General features: G+C 42.2%; 6 protein-coding genes and 1 long non-coding RNA gene across 8 annotated transcripts in view; 1 reads left to right on the top strand and 6 right to left on the bottom strand.

Annotated features, from left to right (window-relative positions):
• The window catches only part of LOC134194641 (malignant fibrous histiocytoma-amplified sequence 1 homolog), a 3,101-nt gene extending 1,682 nt beyond the window's left edge, over nt 1-1,419 (bottom strand). The window contains exons 1-2 of the mRNA XM_062663584.1: nt 1,413-1,419; nt 1-1,241 (exon numbers count right to left, since the gene is read on the bottom strand). The exon at nt 1-1,241 is cut by the window's left edge and continues 844 nt beyond it. Coding sequence (XP_062519568.1) covers nt 1-1,241; nt 1,413-1,419 — 1,248 coding nt within the window. The remainder of the gene's footprint in view (nt 1,242-1,412) is intronic.
• On the top strand, nt 1,328-2,440 carry LOC134194988 (uncharacterized). Its single transcript, XM_062663978.1, has 2 exons — nt 1,328-2,104; nt 2,160-2,440. Exons 1-2 carry the CDS (start codon nt 1,418-1,420, stop codon nt 2,175-2,177), a joined length of 705 nt encoding a protein of 234 aa, XP_062519962.1. The 5' UTR covers nt 1,328-1,417; the 3' UTR covers nt 2,178-2,440.
• Nucleotides 2,441-3,677: 1,237 nt separating this feature from the next.
• LOC134194640 (leucine-rich repeat protein SHOC-2-like) lies at nt 3,678-4,646 on the bottom strand. Its single transcript, XM_062663583.1, has one exon. The coding sequence runs from the start codon at nt 4,644-4,646 to the stop codon at nt 3,678-3,680; it is 969 nt and encodes a 322-aa protein (XP_062519567.1).
• Nucleotides 4,647-4,973: 327 nt separating this feature from the next.
• On the bottom strand, nt 4,974-9,800 carry LOC134194639 (protein disulfide-isomerase A5-like; the record flags this gene model as incomplete). The annotated part of the gene is made up of 12 exons (XM_062663582.1): nt 4,974-5,173; nt 5,236-5,343; nt 6,168-6,304; nt 6,360-6,495; nt 6,608-6,689; nt 8,471-8,538; nt 8,597-8,829; nt 9,059-9,200; nt 9,279-9,417; nt 9,483-9,548; nt 9,714-9,726; nt 9,787-9,800. Coding segments are annotated over 12 exons (1,293 nt in total), but the record flags the coding sequence as incomplete, so codon positions are not given.
• Nucleotides 9,801-10,179: 379 nt separating this feature from the next.
• Nucleotides 10,180-11,078, bottom strand: LOC134194863 (uncharacterized). The gene is made up of 3 exons (XR_009972256.1): nt 10,887-11,078; nt 10,686-10,822; nt 10,180-10,621 (listed from the first exon to the last, which is right to left on the bottom strand). It is a non-coding gene; the product is annotated as an uncharacterized LOC134194863 (long non-coding RNA).
• Nucleotides 11,079-12,445: 1,367 nt separating this feature from the next.
• On the bottom strand, nt 12,446-15,846 carry LOC134194778 (uncharacterized). 2 transcript variants are annotated; one of them, XM_062663744.1, is made up of 6 exons: nt 15,638-15,846; nt 14,420-14,491; nt 14,322-14,363; nt 14,110-14,264; nt 13,265-13,428; nt 12,446-13,201 (listed from the first exon to the last, which is right to left on the bottom strand). In XM_062663744.1, the coding sequence occupies exons 4-6, from the start codon at nt 14,187-14,189 to the stop codon at nt 12,948-12,950; spliced, it is 498 nt and encodes a 165-aa protein (XP_062519728.1). In that variant the 5' UTR covers nt 14,190-14,264; nt 14,322-14,363; nt 14,420-14,491; nt 15,638-15,846; the 3' UTR covers nt 12,446-12,947. The 2 variants fall into 2 exon arrangements, with proteins under 2 accessions (XP_062519728.1, XP_062519730.1); XM_062663746.1 differs by having other exon boundaries at nt 13,271-13,428.
• Nucleotides 14,463-15,945, bottom strand: LOC134194638 (large ribosomal subunit protein uL14-like). Its single transcript, XM_062663580.1, has 3 exons — nt 15,906-15,945; nt 15,638-15,850; nt 14,463-14,575 (listed from the first exon to the last, which is right to left on the bottom strand). Exons 1-3 carry the CDS (start codon nt 15,943-15,945, stop codon nt 14,463-14,465), a joined length of 366 nt encoding a protein of 121 aa, XP_062519564.1.
• Between the last annotated feature and the right edge of the window lie 76 nt (nt 15,946-16,021).

The raw sequence follows: 16,021 nt of genomic DNA, 5'->3' as shown, positions 1-16,021 counted from the left end.
AGACACCCTCGCAATGCCGTTATAAACAAGGTCAGACATCAATTCTGCAAATTGGTTGGGCTCTATGCCTGCTCCAATAAAGCGATAGTCATATTCTAAAAGATGATGATCGTGTCTGAAAACAGCCTTCAGTACATTGACCACAAATGGTGGAACAGGAAATAGAACTTGTGATAAAGTCTTTTGATACGAGTAATACAAAATGCTTCCAACCTTGTTCAGGTAGATTAGTAACTCAAGACACCTTTCTTCTGTCAGGCCGTGTTGTGCACACACTTGCATTGCATAAGAGACATCTGTAATGGGGACAGACGTGTGAGGTTGTGGTATAACCAACTTGTCTTCTACAGTCACCCATGATGATGGCAAGTCTGTGTGCAGTGAAGGCAGTAAACGTTCATCTCCACACAATTGTCTCAAACGATCCTTCAGACTGACCACGCCTTCATGTGTGGCGGCACTTGTCAGTATTACCTTTTCTTCGACAGTTATTTGTTGGGATTCAAGAAATTGAAGACGTTCCGACACGAATTTGTTTTCATGAGAATCACCGGCTGCAATGGTTGCTGCCATTCTCTTCATCTGAACTTGTCTGATCTCCAGGAATTGACGTAGACGAGTGTGTAGATGTTCATTCCACTTTCTACTCATTTCTTCTCTTGACATGTCGACCATCAGATCGACTTTACTGACCACAACAGCAACGTGAGCTCTGCTGTTTCTCTCGTACAAAGTTTGCAGGAAATCTCCAATATTGCAACGAAAACATTGTGCAGTAAACTGGTACAAACTGCCGTCAACCACAATCAGTGCCAACGAATTGTCGCTTACCATAAGTTGGTTGGTGAGCATGTATGCTTTATGGCCACCGCAGTCAAGCAATTTGCATTCTATTTTATCATCCAGCTTCATGGTTGTTTCTTCCACACCTACAGTTCTCTCGTCGAGTTCTGCCAGAAATGGGTTACCACTCTCCAGTGCTTCAACGAGGCTTGTTTTTCCTGCCTTTGTAATTCCCATCACTAGAATCTTTATTCTGCCACGTCGTACTCCACCATCCCTTTCCAGCTCATCCAAATATTTTCTTATAGAACTGATGCCTCGTTCACACACTTCAATGGGTGGAGACACTAGTGGACATCTGCGGACAACCAATTCCTGAAGTTTAGGGCTAAGAACAAAATTTCTGGGAAGATAAGTAACAGAAGTGTCTTTCAACAAAACTTGCTCAATTTGGACTTCTACAAATAAATAGCAACAAATGTTATACAAATTATAACACAAACAGATAAGCTCAAACAAAACAGACTTAGGGGCCGTCCGTAGTTACCGAATGATTTTAAAATCCGAACAACGTTCGAAAGTGGGTGGGTGGGTCAGAAGGCTGTTCGAATTAGAAATCATTTGATCACTGCGCATGCGCAGATTTCTTTATTGTCCAGTGGTGATGAAAAAGCAGCTGACTCTCTTTGGTGTACGGAAGAGGAAGAGAGAGCCTTTCTTCCAACGCAGTGCAGATGACAGTGATTACACACGAGTGATCGAAACTCTGTGGCAGCAAGATGCTGGACAGCGCACTCGCAAGGACTTCTTCAAGTGGGCGCAAGGCCAATGGCGTGACAAGTACTCGAAGGACAGGAAGGCAAGAGATGATGTGATAGCCAAGAGCGTTGGAGTCCAACAGGGAATGGACAATGCGGACGAGAAGGCGGCGACGACTGGTTACTTCCGGCGATTGGATGAACCGGAACCGAAGCGTTCACACCTATCTTGTCATGGCCGTCATGACCAGGTTAGTATGGTCGCTTCGGTATCCACAGATGGCGACGACATAGAGGTAGCTAGTGGAGGGCCCGAAGCAGAGTTCTTGAATGCTATTGGGATTGACTCCTCTCAATTGCTGACGGAAGATGTTGTAGGCAGATCAGATTTTATGGGCGTGTTACGTCAGTGCGCGAGACAGTGGCTGGCATACAAACAGGTACAGGCGACATATGAAGCACACGCAAAGTGGCGTTGGGGACATAGTCAGCTCATTCGAGCAGAAGATGAGCTGGTGACGGAAGAGAAGAAACTGATGGCTGCAATGTGTGATGTTGCTCAGGTAACCGTGAGTGCCACAAACTTCCTGAGTGTTTCATTTGTGCGCATGGCTTTAGAGAAGATGGAAGGACTAGCAGCTCTGTCTGCGAGGCTGCTAAAGTTTCCAGGCTGCTGAAGAAAGAAGAAGGGAACATGCTGACTCTATAGTCTATTAAACTGTTTAGTAGAGTACACGATGTGATTTTGTTCGATAAATAGAAGTGGGTACAGCGTATAATAGCTGCGAGGAGAAATTGTTTCATGACTATGGACAGCTGTTAGGATTAGGTAGGTGGGTGGGTGGGTAAGAAGAAATTCTAACGTTGTTCGGATTTTAAAATCATTCGGTAACTACGGACGGCCCCTTAATTAATAAACAATATCAAAGTAATAATTTGTGTGTGTGTGTGCGTGCGTGCGTGCGTGCATACGTGCATGCACGTGTGTGTGTCTCCAATACTGATCTTCGGAAAAGATGGGGTGATGTAATTCTAATGTCTGACGTCCTTCGGCGTAGCCGCCTTCAGTGGTTAGAACATGTTGCTTGAATGCCTGCAATCAGATTACCAAAGAAACTATTATTTGGGTGGCTGTCACACTCTAGACCAGCTCAGGGGCCATGCCTCAAATGGAAAGACAGGATCCAAGCTGACTTGAAGTTGTCAAAACTAGAGAATTGGTATCACCTGGCACAGCAAAGTCCAGAATGGTGAGCTTCATGTCAGGCTAGAGTTACACGTACCTCTACTGAACGATCTTTTTAATGTGCTATGTTGCCGCTCCTTTTGGAGTCGTGTGTGTGTGTGTGTGTGTGTGTGTGTGTGTGTGTGTGTGTGTGTGTGTGTGTGTGTGCATGCGTGCGTGCATGTGTATGTATCAGTGTGTGCCTGCATGTATGCGTATCTGTGTGTGTCTGTGTGTGTGCACGCGAGCTCGCGTGTGTGTGTTGGCATAATTTCCTTGGACAAGAAACTTACACACAATTGCCTCTCTCGACTCAGAAGTATAAATGAGTACCTGGTCATTGACTGGGGTGGCAAACACCTCCGACTGCAACAAAGTCCATCAGCCACTTTTTTTGTCCTGGTGAGACTTCAGTTGCCCACACCACAGTTGGCGTCGCAGTCGATGCTCCTGCAAGTACCTGGCCAGGCTCCAGAAGATTGCTTAGCACGGCCCATAGCTCCTGCATAGCGCACAGGAACCCAGCCATCTGGCTGGGGGCATTACCGTTTAACGGCAGCTCCTTATCTGTTTGCCATTAGTGTGTGTGTGTGTGTGTGTGTGTGTGTGTGTGTGTGTGTGTGTGTGTGTGTGTGTGTGTGTGTGTGTAAAAATAGAAATTCTGTACATTATGACAAACAACTGACAAGACCATTAGTCAGCAATCAAATAAATATATAAATATTACACATTGAATACAAGTACATCATACTGTTTAGTAACAAACAGACTGGACATGATGGATAGAGATAAGCAATGTGTTTGGCACTTGAAAATGAACAAAAATGTAATGATGAGTGTCATTTAAGGAAATAGTGTATATGACGTAATTAGTCGTATCTCTCTAGTTATGACACTCACAAGTAATACTACTATTTACCTGTATTGGGTATACTTGATATACCACAACCATGTAGATCCAATATCTTCAAGTTCAGTCCATTCCACATATTGTTAGGAAGACACAATAATCTATTGTTATTAGAAAGAAACAGCTCATAGGAAATGTTAGGTGACATCAACTCCCACTGTATCTTTTCTAAATCACAGCCACATAAATTCAATGTTTGTAAATGCTTCCACTGCAAACATGAAAATGTGGGAAATACTCCTAGGTTGTTTTCTTCCAAATCCAGCTTCTCTAAATGATGGAGGTCACTCATTCCTGATGGTAGCTGCTGTATGTTACACCAACTCAAATCCAACTCTTTCAACTTGGTGAGACCAGATAATGTAAATGTGTGGAGATTTATGTTGCCTGACAAATCCAGCTTTTCTAAATCATTCAAGACTGTTAACTTTCGTATCGTCCCTGTGTTGTTACATTCGAAAGACTGCAGATCGTTGTCTGATAAATCCAATCTCCGCAGTTTCACATTGTTGCAGATCACAGACAAAGTCGCTTGTGTCAAACCACATTTCACCATTTGCACTTCCACAAGAGTACTGGGCAGTTGACATGACATTAGCTCATCAAACAGCAATGGGAATGCAGAGTTACCACACACAGACAAAACCTTAAGACATGGAAGATCACAAACAACAGTAGGGACCTCCTGCAGACCAAAACCTGGTGAAATCATAGGATTCCTCACGTACTCACTTGTAACCAAATAAATTTCTTCTAGTTCCCTCAATATGGCAACAGTTTTGGGTATAGAGTGTATGTTGTCTATACAAAGTCTCAATACCTTCAGTTCCCTCATTTCACAAATTTCCTCGGGAAATCGAGAAAAACTCGCATATCGTAGATCAAACTCCAGCTTGTGGTCTTCGTTGACCTTCGGTGTAAACACCTCTAGCTGTCCGGTTTCCCAATTCACGGCTGCAATTCGTGCCATCGCCAACTGTTATGATATCACGTGATTGTCGAGGGCAACGCCTAGTGAAGGTATTCTGGTCACGTGTTAGCTAACCGGGTTAGCCAACAGTAATGTATATGATTAATTATCAATTAATATTATTTTTATACATTTTATACTATTTGGTATAGTTTACATAGAATACAATAAATTAATTAAAATATTAAATTTTAATTCTAATGTTTTTTCCAAATTAATTATTTTTTAATTAATTTTTGTTCAACTGTCATGCGCACTAGGCCATAGCAACATGCCTCGCGCTTCCAGGCAAACATGCGCATACGTACACGCAAGTGCATGAGTGAATGAATAGGAAGAAAAGTTATTGAGCAAGCAGTACGTACACATAAACTACAATTCATCCTTCTTGTCTGACACACATTTGCTCAAAACAAAATTGGAGAAATTGTGAGCAGTACGTCCACCTTCATATTTCTCACTTTCCTTTCCGTTGTGAAAATACTTAAATGTAGGATAACCTTTCACTCCATGCTGCGTACAAACATCTGGCAATAAACACCAATATCACTCCATCACACCAAAACAATTAGAAAACAATAGAATTGACCAGAAAATTCTGTGCAATCGATTGCTGCTAATGCTTGGTTGTCGTGGCCAGACAATGTTTCAGCAGCAGATTCAAACTCAGGTTTGACATTCTTGCAATAACCACACCCTGCAATACACACTCCACTAATATATGATGAACACAATATGATTAACACAATAAAAAGGAATGGAAAAATTTACTTAATTAAAACTGAGTCAGTGTTGATATTAACAAAGTGTATAGACAAACATGTAAACAAACATGTAAAGAAACATGTAAACTAACATGCAAACATGCAAACAAACATGCAAACAAACATGCAAACAAACATGCAAACAAACATGTAAACAAACATGTAAACAAACATGTAAACAAACATGTAAACAAACATGTAAACAAACATGTAAACAAACATGTAAACAAACATGTAAACAAACATGTAAACAAACATGTAAACAAACATGTAAACAAACATGTAAACAAACATGTAAACAAACATGTAAACAAACATGTAAACAAACATGTAAACAAACATGTAAACAAACATGTAAACAAACATGTAAACAAACATGTAAACAAACATGTAAACAAACATGTAAACAAACATGTAAACAAACATGTAAACAAACATGTAAACAAACATGTAAACAAACATGTAAACAAACATGTAAACAAACATGTAAACAAACATGTAAACAAACATGTAAACAAACATGTAAACAAACATGCAAACAAACACATTGACAAACACAAAACAAACACAAACATGTAAACAAACACACAAACAGAATGACAACCAACAAATAAACAACAAACAGACAAACAAACAAACAGATACACACAAGTGTAGAAATGTCTGCCGTTGTCTCACAAACAAATGGACCAAGTCGAATACATTGAACAACAAATATCTGAATGTCACTCCAACTACAACGTAACACAATACTTACATGGAGCATAAAACATGACCAGCACGTGCTCTCTATTCTCCACAAAACCACCAAACTTCTCATCCGTAAGATGATTCACACCACTCTCATGGTCACTCCACTTTGGCTCTGGAGGTGCTGCTGTCGGCTCCACAGGACTAACAATCAACAAAATTGATATCAAAACATTATTGAAAATTTCTGAGTGCACGCTTGTTCATGAATTCAAGGAGTGCATCTGTGGTACGACCGCCTGGGTAGTCAAATGCAAACTTCCCATCCCTTGATATGACAGCCATGAATGTGAGATATTCAATCAAACCGTGAGAAAGACACACACACACACACACACACACACACACACACACACACACACACACACTTACTTGAAATACTTTACTATAATTGATATTGATATTAATTAATGTATATTATTGGAGTAAATAACTGATATGGTTTACCTGTGGGGAATCCCTTAATCTCAAATCTGTCGGCCAGTTTGCGTTGTTTGGTGCAGTCAACAGCAGCCAATATACCAGAATGCTAAGAAAACATTGTAGTAGTACGATTGTCTGTTAGCCTATCAATCCATCTGTCCGTCCGTCCGTCTGTGTGTCTCTTTTTGTCTGTCTGTCTGTCTGGGTGACTGTTTGTCTGTCTGTCTGTTGTCTCTTTGTCTGTCTGTCATATACTTGCATACTGCAACTACTGCAAGTACAGGCTAAATATTGTGCAGCGACCTTAGTCTGTCTGTCTCTTTGCCTGTATGTATGTCTGTCTGTCTCTTTGTCTGTCTGTCTGTGTCTCTTTGCATGTCTGTCTGTCTGTCTCTTTGTCTGTCTGTCTGAATGTTTCTTTGTCTGTCTGTCTGTCGGTCCGTCTGTCTCTTGTCTGTGTGTCTGTCTCTTTGTCTGTCTGTCTGTCTACTTGTCATTACATATATTTTCAAACATTGAACTATTTTGTCTGTCTGTCTCTCTGTGTGTCTGTCTGTCTTTTGGCTGTCTGTCTGTGTTTCTGTCTCTTAGTGTGTCTGTCTGTCTGTCTCTTTGTCTGTCTGTCTCTCTGTGTGTCTGTCTGTCTCTTTGTCTATCGTCTGTCTCTTTGTCTGTCTGGCTGGCTGTCTGTCTGTCTGTCTCTTTGTCTGTCTTGTCTGTCTGCCCGTCTTATCTCGGTCTGTTGTCTGTCTGTCTGTCTGTCAATACATATATTTTCAAACATTGACTATTATACACCATCTAAGCAAGCAACTAAATACTACCCAAGCCAATACGGCTTGGTTCTACCTACAACTAGTTACGTTTATGTGCATGGCTGTCTCTTGAAACAATCTTCTTTAGTTTTGTCAATCACTCTAGATCCTGATTGTGCAACATCAGAGCAAGATTCGATGATGTACAATGAGCTTCCTGTGGGTGTGCCCACAATTCTACATCCTTGACTCGTGGCTGGTATGGAAGTTGACTGAGAGATGGTGTTAAGCAACGGTGATGAGGAACAATATATCTCACACTTCTTCTCCTCAATCATGAGATTAATGTTGTTGAAAGCAGATCTCAGCCTTGCAAAGACATGAAACACTCGATCAGAACTGCCAAGAAGATAAACATCATCCAGGTAAGCCAGAATTATTACTTCTTTGTTGTGAGACTGTAGATCTTCAAAAATGGGTTGCATTGCAATTGAAAACAAAGCAGAACCAAGTGGGTCTTGATCCCTGGTGCACACCTTCTTGAGAGCTGAGAATAACCGGATGAGATCTCTGAAGATAGATTAGTGGCTTGATGTCAGAGTACACTAGTGCATCGTGATTGTAAATATCAGGAAACGTAGTAAGCACTTGGTTCAGCAAATGAGACCGGCTTACTAAATTAAATGAATTCTTCACATCAGTTTTAAGTAGAATCCAGTCTTCATGTTTCCATAAGAAGCTGTACCTGCTGCACAGCCCTCACTGTCTGTCTGTCTGTCTGTCTGTCTGTCTATCTGTCTGTCTGTCTCTCTGTCTGTCTATCTGTCTGTCTATCTGTCAAATAAAATTTATTTCAAACATACATCTATAATACAATGCTAGCAAGGTAACTATATAAAGTTCTGTAACTACGAGAGTTTACTAGGACTAGATTTTAAAACAATCAAACATGTACCACTTAAAAGAGAATAATGCAGACTACCCAGAGCCAACTTAGTGGCTGAAAAACTGGGTAGAGCAATCTACAGTACAGTCAATGTCATTTGTCAGAGCTGAGATTCTGTCTGTCTGTCTGTTTGTCTGTCTGCTCCTCCATTTCTATCCAGCCCAATAAGTGTGAAAGATCACCAACCCCAGAGTTGTGCATCTGCTCGGCCGCATCACCATACGCTGGCTTCATCGCCTTGCAGTGTCCACACCCTAAGAAAACCCAATCACACATCAAATCCACACGACCAAAACACACTAAACGACTCACAAGGTGCATAAAACATGACCAATACCGAGTCGTGCTGATCAACAAACATATCAAATGAGTCATCGCTTAGATGTTCCACACTACTTGGCTCATCACTCCACTCGGGTTCAGGTGGTGGAGCAGTCGGTGGTTCATCTGGATTCTCCATGAACTGAACGAAATCGTCAGTCTCACGTCCACCCGCATATCTCTCACCCTTCTTGCCATAATTGTAGTACTTGATTGTTGGATACCTACAGGATAACAAAATGTGTTGGTGGAGTTTTGTTCATGATCAGCGAACAATAACGTTTAGCATGGCTGCAAGGCTGACATCCAATAGTATGAGTGTGCATGCATGCATGCATGTGTGTGTGTGTGTGTGTGTGTGTGTGTGTGTGTGTGTGTGTGTGTGTGTGTGTGTGTGTGTGTGTGTGTGTGTGTGTGTGTGTGTGTGTGTGTGTCCACACTAAAACATCTCACCCTTCAACTCCTTCTTGAGTACACAGATTTCGATTACTGGAATCTGTGCAGTCAACAGCAGCAAATGCTACTTTCTTCTTCTCGGCCATCAGCTCAGCAGCTTCCTGAAATTTTGGCTTCGCTGCTTTACAGTGACCACACCCTAACACACAAAAATGAATATGAAAGCAAGTCTAATAAATTATAGACATAAACTTAGTTTGTGCTCTCCACAACTCACATGGAGCATAAAACATGACCAGTGTGTGCTTCTTCTTCTTTGTAAATCTTGGAAATGTTGCACCATCCAAGTGATTAACTTTGCTTGGTGTGTCACTCCATGGAGCCTCGGGAGATGGCGGTGGTGGAGGCTCCTTGGACTAAAATCATAGAAATGAGATTTTATTTGACTGTTTTGAATGTGACGTGAGACGAAGAGATTCACTCTTTCATGAAGTTGATGATGTTGTCTGCCGTTCTCTCGTGGAAATCCCAAACGTAGCTGCCATCCCTGGGTTACAATACAATAAATGTAAACATACAATTAAACACACAATCAAATAGATGAGCAGACAAAATGGTCACACACACACACACACACACACACACACACACACACACACAGAGCAAATACTCAATTTAAACAATTGAATGCATCATCACCAACACGACTTACTTGAAATATTTCACTACATAAAACAACACATTAGTACACACACAAATCCCTTATAATATTCATCTCTCAACACCTGATGGAAATCCGGTCACGTTATATCGTGTAGCCAGTTCCCTCTCTTTTGTGGCATCAACAGCAGCCAGAACACCACCAACCTAAACAACACAAAATAAGAACACACACAACAAGTCAAAACATTTTAGCAGATAAAAGTTTTTAATAAGAAAATGAGATGTACAACACACAAAATAACAAAACAGCAAACTGTAATTTCAGTAGTCTGCTCTCACACCTCATCTTGTTTCAGTGTAGCTGTTGCTCATTCATATTCAGGTTTCATTTTCTTGCAATGACCACACCCTACAAAATAAATACTTTACACACACACACAACAACAACAACAACAACAACAACAAACAATCAAACAAATGAAGAAGCGCGCTAGAAGTGCAAACCCTTGGCCAGTATGCACCTTGAAGGTAATTAGTCGCGCTATAACAGAATCCTCAACACACCTAAGCAGCTCTCCCATACCATCATCAGTTTTCCTTATGTAACAAGCCACATACATAACACAAGCATAAGCATTTACAACATACTGAATATCCATGCTAGCTTGCCAAGCTAGCATTACATGAGGCTTGTAGTTGTTCATCTTGCATTCACTAGGCTTACGTTTACACAACGACTGCACCACTGGCTGTCGTTACGCTTTCTGTTGGAATCAGCTTGGCCCGCTGTCTCACAATAAGCAGGGGCAACGAACTGTAACCCTGACTCTCATTCTAACCCTAACCCTCACTCTAATCCTAGCCCTCACCTCGACGCTACATCGAACCTTAACTTTTTCTTTGCAGGAGCCGTAAACGAACTTGCACCTGCCTCACTCATCATCAATATTATGCATTCTAGAAAACACATACAAAACTGCCTCGCAAATTGCCAACGCATTATCCAAACAAAACAGCTTACCACCGATTTTCCAGCTCACAACAAACAGAACGACTCATTGTAGCTCTAACACACAAAGACATTGATTTTATAGCTGAAACAACACCAACCGCCACGCACAGCCAAAGTCTAGAGCAAATACGAAAAGCAGCTTTCGCCTAGATACGTACAAAAGAAGCAGCACTCATTTTCAGTCAACAAAACACGATTTGATGCACCTACAATGTTTTGAGCTTTCAGAAGATGACAATATTGATGGAACAACCACAATCTTACAACCTTCGCTCTATAGACATCTACTTCTTTGTGCAACTTCTCTGGGCGTCTCATCGTTTGTGCAGCTTTTGCTCATCGGGTCGTAATGAGCCGTTTTCACGTCCGTTTCAACGATGCAAGGCCGCGCCACTTAGTTGTTGCGCATGCTCAGTTAAAGAAGACCAGTTTTTTGCTCGAGTGACGTCGATCGGCGTTTGCTGACAGATACCGCAGAAAGCGTAGGCTGTCATTTAGGGTATGACGACACAATCGGGTAGTGTCGCTATGTGAAGAAGATCTCTGGAAATGTCGAAGGCCTTTGTAGCATGTGAAACGACACATTTCTCGTCGTCCCGTTTTGCCGCATTGTCCGGGTTGTTGCGAGGACTTTCGCTGTAATCCAGTTATTTGTGCTACTAGAATTCAGTTACAATCGAGATTCAAAGATGGCGGAGTCGGGTTTGTTTGTTTGTTTTTATTCTTACTCACAGCGCATTCTACAGACTTCTACCGCTATCAAAGATGCCAATTGTAGTTTGTGCCTTTCTCTTTTTGACTATTGGCCGATGCCGTGTGACCTGTGGCATGAGCATCTCTACTGTTGTGATGCTAATGGTTGGGCTCTCGATGTGCTTCTTGTATAGCTGCTGGCACTGGAGACAGTCATACAAGGGAGACTGATGCAAATGTTGAATGGCACACTTCTTGCACATTAAATGGTTGCATTGGAGTTCAACTGGGATGTTGCCAACTTATTCACACAGGGCAGTTGAACGAGTCAAACAGGTACAGAACTGACTCAAATTGGATGAAATGGGATAGTTGGATTGCTTGAATAAAGTCTTGTGAACATAGGGCTTCTGGTGCTACTGTTTCTGTTTGTTGGATTAGGTCAGTCAATTTGATTGCTGACTGACCTGTGGGAACAAGCTGATTCTTTTCACTTTTTGTGTGGTCTTCCTTCTTTCTTCTGTTGCTGACAAGTGGAGCAGGTGTTGCAGTTTTCTTAGTGTGGCATCCACTCTCTGCAGAGAGCTACAAGAATAGAGGCTCCTTGCCTCTTTGTAAATCAACGCGTTACTAGATGGCAGCGGACACAGAAATTGGTAGGATGAACAGAAACATTCTCTGCTCCAACATCTATCTTGTGCAACTGGAGAATCCTGTTTTTGTGGTCTAGACATTTGTACTGACGTCCTCTCGATTGAACCTGGGGCCACATAACCTGTGAAGCTATCATATGGAAAGGATACTAAAGCGCCTGTCGACAACTTTGTCTCATGATCTCCGTTCTTCTTTTCTCATTGGTTGGTTGTTGCCCTGCGTTTGGATAAAGTAGCTGCATTTTTAGCATCGAGAAGCAAGGTGGAAGCACCCTTGTAGACGAGTTCAGTCTCAGCTTACCACATTTTCAGGCAGCTAGGAGCCAAGTCACGTGTCAAAAGACTCAAATCTGTATCGTTATTACTATGAGGCGTACACAAAAGCCGAGCGATGGTGGCTGTGGTGTCTCACATGAGTCTTGTTTGCGATCACAAATTTATTCAAACTTCAACTTTATTATATGATATCACGTTCATTAAACAAAAACTGTTAATATAATAAAATAAAATATTTAGTGTTGTATGTCACTGTCCAATCCTCTTCTCACTGCTTGTCCCACTTTAGCTTTATCACAAGTAGACAACAACTGACCAACTGTAGCTCATCTCTCCAAGCTGACAAAACTTTACGTAATTTTCGTTTCAATGTGTACAGAGGTTGGTCACATTCAGTCAGCACTGAAGTTGAAATTCCAAGGTATATACCAATTTCATGCCAACGCTCTGAACCATTTTCGGCTACTTTCTCTATGATGAGTGGAGTGACCATCTCAGAGTCAATTCGACTTGTCTCACCACGTGCAGCTGTCTCTTTAGATTTTGCTAATCCAGATGCTGCATCGGGTGACATGACATCACTCAAATGCCGTTGTGGTAAAGATGGAATGTGAGCAACAAGTAGAGCATCATACAATTCACATACTTGCTATCGGTTATTTCTTAATATTTGTCTCTCACTTAATATACGAGGTGCTGCTGCCTGAGTAAACCTGGGGTTAGAATCCTTTTCATACAGCTCCAACACTGTGGACTGGTCAGTACCAATAATACTTGTTAGGTGAGGCCACCACTTTCCTATATCTGCTGCTATCTGTTCAAGCTTCCTTCGACTCACGAAATCGTCATTTGCTGGTGAAACAACTTGAGACACAGGAATACCTTCCTTTACACTTGGACACACTAAATAAATACAAAACACAAATAAAACACACATTCTATGTTTCATAATTATGATGTACAAACTCTCACTGCAGATGGATCGATAAAAAAGAACACCAGGAACAGACTGGAGAAGATCCTCCACATCTGACACACAACGCAGAAGAACATGCCACAATCTGCCAACACTGTGATGTGACTTGACTACTCTAGCACTGAGACGCAGAAAGCCAGATGAAGTCTTCTTGCTGCAAATAAACAGCAAAGTTACTGCACAATAACACATCAGCAGTCCACTGCTCCAGTGACGAATATAACAAATGGTGTGTGTGTGTGTGTGTGTGTGTGTGTGTGTGTGTGTGTGTGTGTGTGTTGTGTGGTGCAATAGCTCAGTTGGTTAGAGAGTCATCTTATGGAGAGATTACATCCAGGACTTTGCAAGTTCAAGTCACAGTGATGGTGAGCCATGGCATACTTTCCTTGGGCAAGAAACTCACACACAATTGCCTCTCTCAACTCAGGAATATAAATGAGTACCTGGTCATTGACTGGGGTGGCAAAGGCTGCAACAAAGTCCATCAGCCAATGGGGTCCTGGTGGGACTTCGGGTGCTCACACCACAGTTGACATTGTAGTCGGTGCTCCTGCGAGCACATGGCCAGGCTCCAGGAGATTGCTTAGCAAGACCCATAGCTCCTGCGTAGTTCACAGGAACCCAGCCATCTGGCTGCGAGGCATAACCCTAAACGGCATCTACTTATCCATTTGCCACTGTGTGTGTGTGTGTGTGTGTGTGTGTGTGTGTGTGTGTGTGTGTGTGTGTGTGTGTGTGTGTGTGTGTGTGTGTGTGTGTGTGTGTGTGTCACTAAATCTGTCTGTCTGTCAGTCAGTCAGTCAGACAGTATGTGCATGTGCTCTGGAATATAAACCAAGTGCATTGCGATGGCTCATTGTGTCGATTATCCACATCTATCACAGTCTCGCATATTTGAGATAACAACTTAGGCATTGCTAGGCGTATTCGATGTGATACGCGGCCACAGTTCAGCACATTCCTTCGCTACTGGACCCGTGATACCCGAACCTACACAAATAAATTAGCAGGCAACACACACCCCAAACTACAAACTCCCCACTTCACCTTTCATTTCTCCTTTATTGTTGACAATTACCGCTGCATTGTCTGCCACAATACAAACAAGCATAAGAGGTGAACGACATGATTACTAAATCATTTACCTTCAAAATAGAGAAACATGCCGTCCTTTCTTCTATACGGTTTTCATTGCCGTATGACAACAGCCGACATGACTAGAAGACAAAGTTGTTCAAGCATAACGTAGAGCCACGTTAGAGCCAGATGATGTACAAGTGTGCACAACGTAGGCAGTTGAGCTAACAGATTAGCAACATGCACTATGACCACAACACATACCGTCCGCTTCTCATCGACTGCACTCATATTTTATGATTCAAATTCTCAAAGAATTTATATTGAACGTACTAGATGAAGCTCGGTATTAGTCAGTCATCAATCATGTGGCAACTACGTCTTAGAAATAGCCAACAGACGTGAACCACTGCTGGTCAAATAACACCAGCAATATCATCACATCAACTGGCACAACAAACACCAGTCATACAAGTGCATGTGCTGTATTCCAATTGTCCAATCGTCCGTCCGTCTGTCCATCCGTCTACAGACACATTAGAGTAACCCTAGCACATGTACAGTTGATTGTGTCCCTACAATTCGTAGATCACCTAGAATTCACGTGATGTCTGGAATGACACACTCGTTTGTGTTCATGTAACTGCTGATCGTTTCCAATGAATCAGCTAATAAAATTGTTTGTAGTGCCACCACTAGTGGCTACCTAACCACATCTACTAAAACTTCTCATGCTGTCAATTAAGACTGTAATTGGTCAATAATCAATTGCCTAAACTCTCTCACTACAGCACACTTGTACCATATATACATAGAGACAACTAAAATGCACAGACAGACAGACAGACAGACAAACGGACAGACAGATAAACAGACAGAGACAGACAACCAGACAGACAAACAAGCATAACAGACAGACAGACAAACAGACAAACAGAAACAGACCAGAAGACAAAGACAGACAGACAGACAAACAGACAAACAGAAACAGACCGGAAGACAAAGACAGACAGACAGAAAGACAGACAGACAGACAGACAGACAGACAGACAGACAGACAAGACAGAGACAGACAGACAAGACAGAGACAGACCGTCAGACAAAGACAGACAAACACACAAACAGATAGACAGACAACAAAGCCACACAGACAGACAACAAAGCCACACAGACAGACAGACTGATAAACAGACAGACAGACTGATAGACAGACAGAATAACCAAGAGACCAACAGACAAGTAAGGCAGCAGTCATACAAACAGCAACCAAGAGAACACCTCATCACCTTTCTTCCTCAACTCCGGCTTTCCTTTCTTCACCGTAGCGACCACCATACAACCACATCCAGCCGCTGCCAGCCTGTTCAGCCTTCCCTTAATGCCATAAACAGCAATAATGTACAGATTCTTCGCTCCCGTCTTGTCCGCGCAGTTGACGACGGCGCCCACTGGAAGACCAAGAGAAATGCGAAACTTCGCGCCACTACTTCCTCCGCGACCTGAAAAGTCACAAACAAACGCATTACGACCGACAACTCGCTCACACGCGTTGACATCTCGTCGATTCAAGCGGATACTCGCCTCGCTTAGACATGGTGCCTCTTGTCTATCGACGCATGCGCAACAAGACACGCCTACCTTACATCTCACCCGGAAGTTGAGAATGGCGG

This window comes from Corticium candelabrum, chromosome 19 (assembly GCF_963422355.1).
Source record: "Corticium candelabrum chromosome 19, ooCorCand1.1, whole genome shotgun sequence".
NCBI classification, from domain to species: Eukaryota; Metazoa; Porifera; class Homoscleromorpha; order Homosclerophorida; family Plakinidae; genus Corticium; species Corticium candelabrum.
The sequence above is the reverse complement of the archived record's forward strand: the minus strand, read 5'-3'. Positions and strand labels throughout refer to the sequence as shown.